This window comes from Microcaecilia unicolor, chromosome 7, assembly GCF_901765095.1.
Source record: "Microcaecilia unicolor chromosome 7, aMicUni1.1, whole genome shotgun sequence".
NCBI classification, from domain to species: Eukaryota; Metazoa; Chordata; class Amphibia; order Gymnophiona; family Siphonopidae; genus Microcaecilia; species Microcaecilia unicolor.
This window is the reverse complement of record NC_044037.1, coordinates 26,452,228-26,468,106: the sequence shown is the minus strand read 5'-3', so window position 1 is coordinate 26,468,106 and position 15,879 is coordinate 26,452,228. Positions and strand designations below refer to the sequence as shown.

The 15,879-nt window shown below is 44.1% G+C and overlaps 1 protein-coding gene across 2 annotated transcripts in view; it reads left to right on the top strand.

Moving 5' to 3' along the window:
* Nucleotides 1-15,879, top strand: part of GRIA3 (glutamate ionotropic receptor AMPA type subunit 3) — a 429,528-nt gene that overhangs the window by 309,561 nt on the left and 104,088 nt on the right. For both annotated transcript variants that reach the window (XM_030209320.1, XM_030209321.1), the window contains exons 8-9: nucleotides 12,287-12,391; nucleotides 15,306-15,413. In XM_030209320.1, the coding sequence (XP_030065180.1) occupies nucleotides 12,287-12,391; nucleotides 15,306-15,413 (213 nt within the window). The remainder of the gene's footprint in view (nucleotides 1-12,286; nucleotides 12,392-15,305; nucleotides 15,414-15,879) is intronic.

Genomic DNA, 15,879 nt, shown 5'->3' with positions numbered 1-15,879 from the left:
TCAGCCCATCTAGTTTATTTACTTTACATTACACTAGACACTTATATCTTGTATTAGTCTCTCTCTATCCCCTCCACTACCCCCACCCCCAATGGATCAGGCATCACTCCCTCTCCTCTCTCCTCCCCCTAGTAGTCTTGTAAAGTTTTATATGGGTTGCTGGTAGTAGAAGCATGAAGACAGGCTACCTTTGGCCAGTCCTAGTTGTTTCTACTACTGCATCCTGTCCACAGAAAATTGCATTAGAGGAGGCGGGACATGGCAGAGAGAAGACCCAGGGACTGGCCGAAGGCAGTCTGTCTTTATACTACAGCTTTCGGCAACTCATGTAAAGTTTACAAAACCACAGTGGGTGGGAAGGGAGGGAGTGAGAGAGGAGAGGGAGAGATGCCTGACCTGCAGGGAGGAGGGGCAGGCAAGGGAGAAGGAGATACTGAACCATGAGGAGCAAGGACCCAATGGGAGGGATCAACAATGGGGGTGGGAGGGAACGTGCCAATGTGGGAGGGGCACCACTAGTGCTGGGGGTGCTGAAGCATGTTGGCTCAGGGCATTACAATCCCTTAAGCCAGACCTGGGACTACAACTCCCATGAATCCACAGGGCAAGGCTAGGGAGAGTAGGTTGGTGGGTGGAGCCAGAAGTTGAAAGCAGGTGCTCATCAACAGTAACAGCTCCAAACTAAAGGGGAGATATTTTTCATTGAGGAACAAATCGGTGGTTGAGCAGAGGAAGGTTTACTCTATGAGAAACGTTCTGAGCTTGTAGCCTAAAAATGGAGAGATTTTTTTCCCACCTAATGAGGAGAACTTTGCCCATCCCCTGAGGAGGAAAGCATGAAGACTTAGAGGCCAAAGAAGGCAACAGTTTGTAGGAAAGTAGGAATGCACAAGGCTGTAAAATTCATTTGCTCTGCTCATTGTGAAAGAAACAAGGAACTCTTCCCTTTTTTTTTAATGTTGGTGAGAGGTTGGCAGTACTTTGGCTTGTTGCACTGCTGACGGTGGTGGCCTAGTCTTTTCTCCTATAGTCAAAGGAAAATGGTTAGCTAGAGAGTGAAACATTGCACATGAGTGAGTTGAAGAAAAACCTGGACTGGATTATTTGCACTAGAAGTGTCTGCATCGTGTATATTTAGAATTGAGCCCGTGAACTATCTGGAAAAGAGTGGGCTGAAGCCTGGCTGCAATAAGTGGGACTGTACTTACCAATGTGGATGAGGGGAGATTTGATGGAGGTCTACAAAATACTGAGTAGAGTGGAATGGGTAAATGTATTTTTGGAAAGAGTAAACAAGCGATTCACAAGAACTAGGGGGCCATGCAATGAAGCTACCCAATATGTAATTAAACTCTGGAATTCATTGCCAGAGAATGTGGTAAAAGCAGTTAGCTTAGCAGGGCTTAAAAAAGACTTCCTTCAGCCATTATTAAGATGGACTTGGCAAAATTCACTGCTTTTTTCTAAGATAAGCAGCATGAAATCTGTTCTACTCTTTTGGTATATTGCTAGGTACTTGTGACCTGGATTGGCCACTGTTGGAAACAGGATACTGGACTTGATGGACCTTTGTGGTCTTTCCCAGTATGGCAATGCTTATGTTCTTATTGAGCTGCATCAGAGTTAGAATGAAATAACTGTTGAGAAAATTCTTATTTAACATTACTGAAAAGGTTAAACACCCTATTGCCAGTACACTCAACTGAACTGCCAGCAAGTATTCCAGTGCACGCTTCTCAAAGTAAAGGCGCTATACCAAAAACATCGAAGGAACACACCCTTAAACCAAGTAATACTGAGCTGAGAAAGCAAGGTCTCCCCAGGTAACAGTGCTATTGTGATAAAAGAAGTATTACAGTGGAATATCCCAACTGTTAAAGACTACACAAGATACTAACACCTTGTCTTAACCTAAATTAACACAACCCAAGAATGAACTTCATTTTCAAGGATTAGCTATTTCTAAAATTCAGTCAGCACATCAACAACTAATTATAAACACTTATAGGGGGGGGGGGGCTCAGTCAACTGGCCGATGCCCTCCTCGTTTCCAATTAGTATAGAGCATTTGCGCATACAAGGGAACAGAAGGCAGACGGTTACCCGAGAAGTCATCAGGGAACTTTTTCCCCAACATTTTCTCAAATAATTAAAAAAAAAAGCATGGTTTATTAGAAAAGCATCTATAAATACTGTAAATAAAGTACTCTAAATAAGTATTCTATATACTCTGATTGGAACATTCTTCTGTATTTCTTATTCCGGAAATGGCAATCGCCACTATGGTATTTGTAAGCCACATTGAGCCCGAAGGGCACCAGGGGAGGCACTCTACTTCGATCCTGCCACGGTAGATTTCTTTTCAAGCGACTCATTACTAGGAGGAACTCTTAACGGAGAGAATTAAAATGAGCTTGAAGAAGTAGAAAGCCAAGATACAATAGTGTTAATAAAATAGTCCTTTGCAGGGCAATTTTATAACAGATCATGCAAGCTGAGAGGGCAAGAAGATCCTATTTCTAGACTATTTTATAAAGACAGTCTGCACCAACAACTACCACATACTAAAAACAGCCAGCATGCTAAAAATCCCACATTAACTGGGGTGGCGGCTGGGTGGGAGATGGGATGTGGACTACACATCACACAAGAGGTGGTGTTAGTGCATCTACGCTAATTGCGAATGAACTGAATGCTCAATAAGAAACTTTTCAGTGTGGAACTGCTGAGGACTTTCTGGGCATGCCCGCAACCGATAACCACATAGCCTGTGCACTTAGCGTGCATTAATTTTAAGCAGGCCTCCAGGTGTCATTACAAAATGCTAGGGGTAAACTGGCAGAAATTGTAGCTAGATTGAAGCTGTGGACATTTACATGCAAATCTTTGCAACCACATAGATTTTATGAAGAGCCCAGTACTTTGCAACTCTTCCTATGCTCTGCCCAAATTCTACCCCCAAATGCATGTGCCCCATGGGGTAATTTTATACAAACTCTTTTACACACAATAAAACCGAAATTTACGCACAGAAAAAGTTGATAGAATGACTCCCACAGCGGATAGCTAATAATTGTAGTTTGACAAGTTCCTTTTTAGACTTCCAGCTAAATTGGAGCTAACCTCTGCTGACTGCAGCCTGCAAATACACAGATGTTTCCGCCCCCCCCCCCCCCCCCCCCCATTTGATATCTGTCTCCGAACCCTGCTTAATCATAATAGCAACAATCCTTGGCCGGGTTAATATATTGTGGGTCCTTCCAGAATCCAGCTAACATGGACCTTAAGTCCAGCCAGTAGGAAACTGCATTGCATGAATGAAATTCTCTGCCATCTCACCCCACCTCTGGGACAGGGTATTGAACCCTTTTTTTGCAGCATTCTCCACTGGCTCCAAGAGTAGAAGAGCTGACCTGGAAATTGTACCCAGGCCCTGCCACTGAACTATCGGGCTAGCCTTCAGGGAAGGCAGTTTTATAACAGATCAGGGATATCTTGCAATAGAACCAGCAGCTTGGCATGGCTTACTTATTTGTTGAAGAAGTAGCCTAATGGTTAGTGCAATGGGCTGAAAATCTGAGGAACTGGGTTCAGTTCCCACTGCAGCTGCTTGTGGCCCTGGGCAAGTTACTTAACTCTCCATCGCCCCAGGTACAAAACTTAGGGGTCCTTTTACTGAGGTGCGCTGAAAAATGGCTTACGGTAGTGTAGGCGCGGGTTTTAGATGCGCACCGATCCATTTCTCAGCGTGCCTGTAAAAAAAGGCTTTTTAAAACTTTTTGCTGAAAATGGACATGCGGCAAAATTAAGTTTGCCGTGCGCCATTTTGGGTCTGCGACCTTACCGCCAGCCATTGATCTAGCGGTAAAGTCTCATGCGGTAGCTGGGCGGTAATGACCTACGCGCATCAAATGCCACTTGGTACGCACCCGATACGCGCGTCCGAAAATAAAAATTATTTTTCGGACGTGCGCCAAAAATGAAATTACTGCAAGATCCATGCAGTAACCAGGTGGTATCTCCATTTTGGCGCGTGTTGGGCACACGTAGACACTTATGCGGCTTAATAAAAGGGCCCCTTAGATTGTGAGCCTACTAGGGACAGAGAAAATACCTGTATATAATATGTAAACCACTTTGGTTGTACCACAGAAAGGCAATATATCAAATGCATTACCCCTTACCCTCCTTACAAATAATCATATTCATCTTCTTTTTCTCAACAGTTTACCCAGCTACAGTCAGATAAAACTTCAGATCAGTCAACAGTGAGATTCACATTGACTAAAATCATTTTTTTTGCCCTAACTGATTTCTACAAAGTGAGGTTCATTTGGCTGAATAGCTAAATATTGACTTACAGTTGATTTGAAGAGGGGTAATAGGAAATCAATCATGAGGACTAAGCATCCTTTCAATGGAAGATTAAACATAAGCATCATGTCGATATTTACTTCTATTGAGTAGCACGTCAAAATCTATTGACGTGAAAGGTTAAATTTGCTTAGGTCAGTATTTCTTTTGAGGAGTAATAAAGCTTGAGGATTATTCTAAACATGAGTCAATATTGTTAGAAAGAATTACTGTGGATCCACTGTGAAAAGCTCATTTGACAAGGAAAAACAACTTGTGCTGCATATGTTCTGCTATATTTTTCGGATGGTAACGAGAAACTGTAGATTGTGGTCAGTAGGTTGATTTCTCATTCTGTTGCTGCCAAGGCTCTGACTTTACTCAACTGAGTTCTGTCCATCAAGATGGTCCCATCAGTAGCTATGAAAGAAATCCAGATGCATTTTTCACTAAGAGGCTCATTTTCAAAGCACTTAGCCTCCCAAAGTTCCATAGAAACCTATGGAACTTAGCCTCCCAAACTGCTTTGAAAATATGCCTCTTAGCCAACTAATGCACCCTTGTAGATATAAGGTCATTTTCAAAGACAAATATAAGAACGTATCAGTATCCAGATATATTCTCCTTGATAATTCACCTGTGCACTTCCATTATGTAGCTTCCCACTATTCCAAAACATGTGGATAGTTGTGTCCATCAACCAGCAGGTGGAGACAGAGAACTGAAAACTGAGCTGAGACATATCTCACTTGGCATCCAGTCCAGCTCCTCAGTATTTTCTATCTCCAACAGGTGGATGGACACACATTTCAGCCTCTGATTCTAAGTGATTTGCTCCTGGTCCAGTTGGTCAACTGTTCCCCAGTTGAGCTTTACAGGTGGCTTGAGGCTGCAGAGAAATAACTGGAGGTCTTCAGATCCCTGTCTCTGGTGCCCCACAAATTACTTCTTCCCTCTTTTCACCTTGCCCCTGTTTCCTTTGGAGCTCTTCCAGCACAACAACTTTTAAAAAAAGAAAGCAGGAAAGAGGTTTACTAGAGAGCACAGGACAGAGTATCAGTCCTGATTCTTTCTCATCTGGGGTAAAACTTTTGGAAACTGTGAGCTTGGGGATGAAGCTGGTGGTGGTAAGTCCAACTAAAGTTTGACTCAGAACCTCTTGGAGGGCTGCAAGTTCTACATGCTGCAGGGGAGGGATCCTGACTCACCGCTTGGGGCTGCATTGTGCTTGTGCCAGTTGTAGTGAATGATGAATCACACGGAGGCAGTTAAGCAGTTTTCCCACTGTAGTACCCACTGGCTGGCATTGGCATGTTGCAGTACGTGTAAGCTGGGAATCCTGCAGGATGTGGGGGAAATGGTCAGCAGTAGCACATCTTCGGATTTGGCACAGCATCCAAATATGTCAGGAACTTTGGGCTGTCCAGTAGGGCGGTGTGCAGTTTGATGCAGGAAAGCACAGGGGGCACTGACTGGCAGTGAGAAACAACCTCTGTCTGATCATGCACAAAGCACAGCTGCCATATTACAACCTCAGGGCCCAACAGAATATTCAGCTGCATCAGGATCTTTGTTTTCTCCAGAGTTTTTGTGGGTTTTACGCTAGGACTGTTTACTGAAGCAGAGACAGAGATGCTGCAAGATGCTTCAATTTCTTGCTCCGCTGCCCTTCTGGCTCCTAAGAGATCTCGTTTAGCCTCACCTGTCCACTCCAGGAGGTCTATCTCTGCTTCATCCTCCTTATCTAATGTGGCCTTGGTCTATTCAGAGGAGCCATCGTTGAAGGAGCTGTTAGAGGAGGGGGATGACCCAAAAGTACTGAGGTCATTTCATAAAGAGGAGCTCAGCATTCTTATTTCTGAGGCATTGACAGTGCTTTCCATTGAGGAGCCTTCTGCTTCACCATCTGGAGTTCCATCTTCATCATGAGTGGGCTTAGAGCTCCTTCTAAAGCCTTCCTTATGCATCCAGACATTCAAGACCAGATTACAGTATAATGGGTCTTACTGGTCACGGGGCTGAGAGTGGGACAAGCTGTGGCTCACTTCTACCCATTGGTTCTAGAGGAGAAAGAGAAATTGCAGCTTTCCAAGGAGGAATCCCTTTTTACGCCGGTGACTAAGACCACCTTACCATTTGAAGGGGGCATTGCCCTAAATGACCTACAGGATAGGAAGCTAGAAGGCCCTGGATTCAACTGCTGAACAGGGATCCTCTCTGTCTTCCACAGGTACACAGCCTACTGAAGTAAGGTTCGGTGCTCATGGAGGATCCGTACCCCTTTGGTCCTATGGCTTGGCCATTGAAAGGACGCGGTTGAGATGAAACGGTTAATCTGATTCGGGCATTGCTACCTTGCTTCAGGCTCAAAAACACTCTAAATCCATGGTGTGTGTGAAAGTGTGGAGGACATTTGAGGGCTGATGTTCCAAGTACAAACTTTCTGCCTTCTCTGCTTAGATTGTGCACATCCTAGCATTTCTCCAAGAATGTCTTCAGAAAGGATTGGCTTTGGGTTCTCTAAAAGTTCAGGTTGCAGCTTTGGCTGACTACAGAAGACATCTCTTGTGGCTCACCCAGATATCATTTGATTCTTGTGGAGAGTGGCCGCTTGCAGCCTCCCTTTCATTTTCCATGTCCAGAGTTGAACCTTAATTTAGTCCTTCAGACTCTTCATAAGCCTCCTTCTGAGCCGCTCTGGAAGATCTTCTTGAAAGATCTTATGCTAAAGACAGCATTCTTAGTGGCTGTTACATTGGCATGTAGGGTTTCAGAGCTTCAGGCTATCTCTTTTTTTGGGACCCCTTTATCCGTTTTTCGGAGGCAGGGGTCTCCCTGTGCATTGTTCCTTCCTTTCAACTGAAAGTGGTATCAGCATTTCATCTTATTCAATCTTATTCCTTGAAGCTTCTTGATGTACGTAGAATCTTCATTTAGAGTATCTGGAAGTCACGAATGAGTTTTGCAAATTGGACAGACTGTGCTTTTTGGTAAGCAGAGGCTTGGCCTCATGGCTTCCAAGCCCACAATTGCTAGATGACCAAAGAAGACTATCGGCTTATTTGCTTGCAGGGAAGCAGGCTCCTCTGGCCTTGTGGGCTTATTCTATGAGGTGTACAGTGACATCCTGGGCGGAGACTTCCTTACTGTCTCTGGTGGATATTTGCAAGGCAGCGACATAGTTGACGCTGCATACCTTCGCCAAGCACTACAGGGTGTACGTTGCTGTGCACTTGGAAACTGGTTTGGGGGCTTTGGTCCTCAAGGCAGCGGTGCCAGGATCCCACCCACTCTAGGGATTGCTTTTAAACATCCCACAAGTTCTAGAATAGTGGGAAGCTATGTAATGGAAGGAGAAATTAGGTTTTACCTGATAATTTTCTTTCCATTAGTCCTTCCCACTATTCCAGAGGCCCGCCCGAGGTTTCTGTGATGTTTAGTTGGTGAAAAGTAATGGGTCAAATAATGACTGTTACCTTGCATGGTGCTTCCTACATATCTCATGTTCTCTACAACTTGTCCAGAGATGAGAGAGGTCCAAACATGTTTGTTCATCTGGTTAGTGTTAGGTTAGCAAATTGTTTGTAGTTGTGTTTATTCTGAGTTTAGCCTTACTGCTTGTCTACATAAATACTGAGGAGCTGGACTGGATGCCAAGAGAGATATATTTCAGCTCAGTTTTTAGTACTCTATCTCCACCTGCTGGTTGATGGACATAACTATCCACAGGTTCCGGAATAGTGGGAAGGACTAATGGAAAGAAAATTATCAGGTATGACCTAATTTCTTTTTTGCACCTGCTACTTCAGCATTCCAACCAATTGAAGGAAGGAGTGAGACTCCATCAGTACACGTAGGGAAGGCAGCAACAGAGTTTGCAAAAACAAAGATAATAAATAGAAATAAAATAAAACATAGAAAAGAAAATAAGATGATACCTTTTTTATTAGACTAATTTAATACATATTTTGATTAGCTTTCACAAGCAATACCTTCTTCTCCAGATCAGAAATAAGCAAAAGTTGACAAATATTTGAATATATAAGAGAAATATAAAAATATTCCAATGACAGTCTCACAGGAAGAGGGTAGGGGCTGGTAAGGTGAGAAAACAGGGAGAGCTAGGTGGGTGAGAGACAGGGAGAGATGGATGGGTGATAAGAGGGTGCAAAGCAGTATAATTTTATGATTTCCAAAGTGATAGAAAACGCAGATCTTTAAGTCCCATCTGGTGGGTGTCAAAATATTTTTATCATTTTGACTTCAAAGGTCTTATGTTCCTGGATTATGTTAAGATTTCCGTTTAGTATTCACACCATAACATTATCGATGCAGTGTTCTGGTTTTGTAAAGTGCTGTCCCACAGGGGTGGCATCCTGGTTGGCATTGTGATGTTTAATATGACTGTGTAAATTGATTCTTGTCTTTAGCATCTGGCTTGTCTCTCCAATATAGCACCCTTCTTCACACTTTTTGCAGTGAATTATATATACCACATTTGAAGATGAGCATGTGTAGGTTCTCCTTATGCTGAATGTTTTTTCCCATGTGAGCGACTGTGAAATCCTGTGAAATGTGTTGGCACAGTTTGCAGCTTGGTATATCACAAGGGCACATGCCACTCTCTTCTTTCTGAGTTTCTATCGGGAGTTTGTTTTTCACTCATTTTTGTTTCAAATTAGGTGGTTGTCAGAAGGCCAGCATTGGTGGAGCTGGGAATATCTCTCTCAGTAATTCATCCTCCTGGAGTAGTGGTGTAGATCTTTTATGATTTTTCTCAGTTTTTCCAGCCTGGATTGCATGTCGCTACAAGGGGGGGCGCTTTCTGTGGTTTTCTTTTCTTTGTACTGCAGAAGGCTTTTCCTGAGTATCTCAAGGGAAGAGGCAGTATTCTTGGAGATTATTTTGTGGCTGGAGCCCTTTTGTTTGAATGATTCCGTCAGGATTTTGAGGTGTTTATCTCTGTCTCTTGGGTCAGAGCAGATATGATGGTATTTTGTGGCTCGGCTGTGTATAATGGGGGGGGGGGTTCTATGTGAAGGGTGGAAGCTGGAGTTGTGGAGGTAGCTGCATCTGTCTGTAGGTTTCCTGTATATAGATGTTTTTATATAACCATTGTCAATGGAAACTGTGCTATCATAGAGAGTTGACTTTTTCTGAAGAGTAATCAGTTTTGAGTTTGATGATTATAGGATGGTATGTGTTGAAAGAACTGTAAAACTGTTTGAGTGTCTCTTCTTCCTCAGTCCAAATGTACAGGAAACTTAAGGACAGATGCAGCTACCTCCACAACTCCAGCTTCCACCCTTCACACAGAAAAAATAATCAATTATATACAGCCATTTCACACGATACCATCATATCTGCTCTGACCCAAGAGACAGAGATAAACACCTCAAAATCCTGACTGAATCCTTCAAACAAAAAGACTACTACTACTATTTGACATTTCTAAAGCGCTACTAGGGTTACGCAGCGCTGTACAGTTTAACATAGAAGGACAGTCCCTGCTCAAAGGAGCTTACAATCTAAAGGACAAATGTACAGTCAGTCAAATAGGGGCAGTCTAGATTTCCTGAAAGGTATAAAGGTTAGGTGCCGAAAGCAACATTGAAGAGGTGGGCCAAAATAATATCCAAGCATATTGCCTCTTCCCTTGAAATACCCAGGGAAAGTCTATTCCAGTACAAAGAAAAGGAAACCACAGAAAGAGTCCCCCTTGTACTGATATGCAATCCAGAGTTGGAAAAAACTGAGAAAAATCCCCCCAAAGCCAGCTCCAAGCTGGCGGTAGGTGTCCAGCATTAAGAGAAGGGTTTGTTTATACACTGCGCATTGGGAGGGAATAGCAAATGACCTCATTAATATCTGTTTGACTATATTTGGAGGAGTGGCCTAGTGGTTAGGGTGGTGGACTCTGGTCCTGGGGAACTGAGGAACTGAGTTCGATTCCCACTTCAGGCACAGGCAGCTCCTTGTGACTCTGGGCAAGTCACTTAACCCTCCATTGCCCCATGTAAGCCGCATCGAGCCTGCCATGAGTGGGAAAGTGCGGGGTACAAATGTAACAAAAATAAAATAGATACTATTGGAGATTCTACATGGAATGTTGCTACTATTGGAGATTCTACATGGAATGTTGCTATTCCACTAGCAACATTCCATGTAGAAGGCTGCGCAGGGTTCTGTTTCTGTGAGTCTGGTGCAGGACGTCAGACTCGCAGAAGCCTGCGCGGCCACATTGGTGATCTGCAAGGGCCGACTTCTACAAGGAATGTTGGAATAGCAACATTCCATGTAGAATCTCAAATAGTAGCAACAGTGGAGGAGTGGCCTAGTGGTTAGGGTGGTGGACTTTGGTCCTGGGGAACTGAGGAACTGAGTTCGATTCCCACTTCAGGCACAGCTCCTTGTGACTGGGCAAGTCACTTAACCCTCCATTGCCCCAGGTACAAATAAGTACCTGTATTTGTAAGCCGCATTGAGCCTGCCATGAGTGGGAAAGTGCGGGGTACAAATGTAAATAAAATAAAAAATTTAAGTATGGTTTGCAACCATCTTTGGCACACATGTTGTTTCCTGTGCTAAAGCCCTCTAAGCATTCTGCGCAGATTAACACTGGAGTTTGTCCAGTGCTAATCGGCTCTAATGCCATTAGGTTCAGAGTATCAGGGCCTTGGTCACTATTCTATAAGTCGCAAGATCAAGTTCCAGAGCATGCAACTTCAAGGGGAGGGGTGGACCTGGGAAGGGCATGGTGGATTGGGGGCATGACAGGCAGTTGCATTGCATGGGTTATGAGATATTCTTCAGCTTGGAAAAGAAACGACTGAGGAGGATATGATTGAGGTGTACAAAATCCTGAGTGGTGTGGAGCGAGTGGAGGTGAATTGAGTTTTCACTCATTCAAAAAGTACAACGACCAGGGGACGCTCATTGAAATTGCATGGAAACACTTTTAAAACAAATAGGAGGAAATATTTTTTCACTCAAGGACTAGTCAAGCTCTGTATCCCAGTGATAACAGCGGTTAGCATATCTGGGTTTAAAAAAGGTTTGGACAAGTTACTGGAGGAAAAGTCCATAGTCTGTTATTGAGATGGACATGAGGGAAGCCACTGCTTGGCCTGGGATTGTTAGCGTGGAACGTTGCTACTAACTGGGTTTCTGTCAGGTACTTGTGATCTGGATTGGCCATTGCTGGAAACAGGATACTGGGCTAGACAGACCATTGGTCTGACCCAGTATGACTATGCTTATGTTCTTATGCTGACAGTTAGGTGCAAATATTTAAACCAGCCATTGAGCTGGCGTAAGTGTTCACGCCTAAAGTTAGGTATGTAAATGCGGACTTATGCACTCAACTGCCGTTATAGAATACTAGCATAACTGCCATTATAAAATGTGTGCTTAGGACACATCATCCTGGCACCTAAACTTGAGCAAACGTGTAGTAAATTTAAAACAAATCGGAGAAAACGTTTCTTCACCCAACGCATAATTAAACTCTGGAATTCGTTGCCGGAGAACGTGGTGAAGGCGGTTAGCTTAGCAGAGTTTAAAAAGGGGTTAGACGGTTTCCTAAATGACAAGTCCATAAACCACTACTAAATGGACTTGGGAAAAATCCACAATTCCAGGAATAACATGTATAGAATGCTTGTACGTTTGGGAAGCTTGCCAGGTGCCCTTGGCCTGGATTGGCCACTGTCATGGACAGGATGCTGGGCTCAATGGACCCTTGGTCTTTTCCCAGTGTGGCATTACTTATGTACTTATGTAATTTATCCCTAATAGTATTGGTCTTTCAAGAGTTTTGGCGTTAGAACCTTAAGGACATGTTGTAAAACCTGTTTTTGTTTGGCTTTTTGCCAATTCAGGCATGTAGTGTGGTAATAATTTCATCACTACTTCACGTAAATTATTATTTCAGGTCCAAGTACAAGGAATGACTGGGAATATCCAGTTTGACACCTATGGGCGTAGAACAAATTATACAATTGATGTCTACGAAATGAAAGCTAGTCGGCCTCGAAAAGTAAGTATTGAACTTATTAAATCATCTATACAGGGACTGAAAATGCAGGAGCCTTTTTACCAAACTGTGGTCAATAGTGGCCTTAGCACATCCTTACGCAGATCATTTTCACGTGCTAAGGCCATTTTCCCCGCAGGGGTAAAATGACTGATTTTTCTTCTTTCTGTATTTATTTACTGCATTTGTATCCCACATTTTCCCACCTCTTTGCAGGCTCAATGTGGCTTACATTATGCTGTAATGGCGATCGCCATTTCCGGAAGGAGAAATACAGAATATAATTGCATTTAAAGTACAGAAGATATAAAATAAATTAGAAGTAAATGGATATACAGGTCATATCAGATATAAGAGGACAAGGGTAATGTGCAACATTCAATAATGGCATTGTGATTATAGTAAACAACTAAAAAGAAATCAATGATAAATTGATCTGGTGAAAAGTTTTGGTGTCAGTTCATTTATGAAGGATCTTTATGGTAAGTCTCTTTGAACAGGTTAGTCTTTAGTAATTTACGGAAGGTTGCCGAGTCGTGCGTTGTTTTTATGGTGTTTGGTAATGCATTCCAATGGCCGTACTCTACTTTTCCCATTAGCACATGGCCATTTAGTTTGTGAGCTGCTAGCACCACGTATTTCGTGGGAGGTAAGGGCTCATGTCCTAACCACACGCTAGCAAAGAGTACGCACTCTCCACACCCAGACCCATCCCCAGCGCACGTCAGTCCCAAAATTACCACGGTACGCCTGAACACACCCTGTGGTAAGGTATTTAAAGCTGCAGTAAGCACGTGTCAGTGCTTACTGCAGCTTAGTAAAAGGACCCCACAAAATGTTTGTTAGCCTAACCATCTATAAATAAAAGCAAATTTCATAGGGTAACTGAAAAAAGTCCTTCAAAACTCGCTTGATAAATATTGGGCTCAGTCTTTAAAGCTGGCAGTTAGCTGTGGTATTTTAAAAAAGCTACATCTAGTCATTGTCACTGTATGAATGGTCGGTGGCGTTCCTATTTCGGCTGCCACCCAGGGCATCACCTCCACCCCCCCCCCCCCCACCAGTGCATCACCTCCTGGGGGTGCAGGGAGCAGCCGCACAGCTGTCGGCTCCGCCGGTTCCCTGCCCCGGAACAGGAAGTAGCGTCAGAGGGAGCAGGGAACCGAGCTCCCTGCACCCCCTTGCAGTGTGCGCCCGGAGCGGACCGCCCCACTGCCCCGCCCTTTGTACATCACTATGAATGGTCACAGATGCTCAGTATCCATGTTTACCCCGACTACTGGCCACTATCCATATAAAGATAGCCTATTCAATGTACTTTAAGCCAGAAAAGGGACGAGTCCGTTGCAAAATTGCCCACACACTATTTTCTGCTAAGGACTTTTGGAAGAGTGGATATGACTTTCATATGCTCTTTGTATAATTGTAGATAGTGAATACAGCGAATGAATGATTTAATGTGAACAAGCAATCACTGATAACGAAAGACAATGTCATCCTAAATAGGAAGACAATGGGTTCATAAAGCATATGGGTACACTTAGCTATTAGAGCATTCTATGTCCTGATTTAATTTTTAGTTGGCTTCCTCAGCAAAATTAGAACTGAAATAAAGTTGTTCTGTGTTCTTATAAGCCAGCTGCTTTTGCATTTGCTGAAATTGTAGACAAAGGTCAATAATCTGGCAGTTTAATTAAGACAAATTTCTTTTTCAGTGCAGAAATATAGTATGTATGTCAAATGTGTTTGAGCATTTAGGAGGCACTTCCATTTAGGTGCCCCGAGAATGCACGGTAGGATCTTCTTCTGTAGTGACAGTAGATTCTGTTATGAAATACTAGCGTAAGCCAGTGGCATAGCCACAGAGAAGTCTTGGAGGCCTGGGCCTCCTCCATCCATAGCCAGCAATCCTCCTCTCTCCCCTCCCCTCCATTTCCAGCAATTTGTCCTCTCCCTGGGCCCCCATGTCCATCCTTGTCCCTCTCTGCCCTTCCCTCCTCCATCCATAGCCAGCAATCCTCCTCTCTCCCCTCCCCTCCATTTCCAGCAATTTGTCCTCTCCCTGGGCCCCCATGTCCATCCTTGTCCCTCTCTGCCCTTCCCTCCTCCATCCATAGCCAGCAATCCTCTCTCCCCTCCCCTTCCAGCAATTTGTCCTCTCCCTGGGCCCTGCCCTCCCTTCGATGCCTCTCTGCCCTCCCATCCATGCCTCTCTGCCCTTCCCTCCGTGCCCTGGGGCCTTTAAATCTTGGTTCCCTCAGTGTCCGCCTTCTTCTGACGTCAGAAGAAGGCGGGACACTGAGGGAACCAATGAGTGCAAGGGAAGGGAGACGTCGGCAGCGCTTTCACTGACGCTGCTGCGACCGAGGTAAAAGATTTAAAGGCCTCGGCGGTGCGGGGCGAGGGTAAGCACCGCGGCGGCGCCCTCCAGAAGTGGGCGCCCCCCTACGGTGCTTACCTCGCTTACCGCATCGGCACGGCCCTGACTGCCTGAGGAGTCAAATCACCTCAGCCAAAGTTGAAAATTAAAAGTTGACAAGTCAAAGCTTCCACATGAAAATAAAGGCGCATCAAAGCACGAATCCTATCGAGCATATGCAAGCAAAGAAAACTCGCACCATAAAGAGCAGCGGGACTCCAAGGAAACCCACTGCTCTTCACGGTGCGAGTGCTCTTGTCTTCGCTTGCACACGCTCGATTGGATTCGTGTTTTGATGCTGTTTTATTTTCATGTGGAAGCTTTAACTTGTTAACTTTGGCTGAGGTGATTTGACTACCATGGTGTTATGGGTTTCCCAGCATTCAGGACCCCGGGCAGTCACTCCAGTACCCATCTCCCCCATCTTTAACCTTACAGCCCTATGCACCTCACTTTCTTGCATGCCAGATACTACAGACACAATGCTTTTTTTTTTAGGTTGGTTACTGGAATGAATATGAAAGATTTGTGCCTGCAGGAGATCAACCACCCACAAATGAATCGTCCTCGGTAGAAAACAGGACAATAGTAGTCACTACAATCCTGGTGAGTTAAGTATTCCTTCTTTAGAACATGAGAGCCTCTAACCCAAGAATGGGAAAAGAGGGGGGAGGTTCTTCTTTTTATCAGCAGCCTCATGATTTAATCAGGAACATTTCCTAAGGGGTGAGAGTCTAATAAGCACAGACTGGGAAAGAGACCTTAGGGTGATGCTGTCATAGCATCTTAAGGCAACAAACAATGTGAGAAAGTGGTTGGCTTTGCCAGAAGGATGCTGGGCTGCATAGAGAAAGGCATATTCAGTAGGAGAAAGGAGGTGTTAATGCCCCTGTACAAGTCAGTGGTAGGGCTCCATTTGGAATATTGTGTTCAGTTTTGGAGGCCGTATCTTGCTAAGGACATCAAAAGACTTGAGACAGTTCAAAGGAAGGCGAGAAAAATGAGGTGGAGCTTATGTCAAGACGTATGGAAAGACTTGAAGACTTCGATATGTATACCCTAGAAAAAAGGA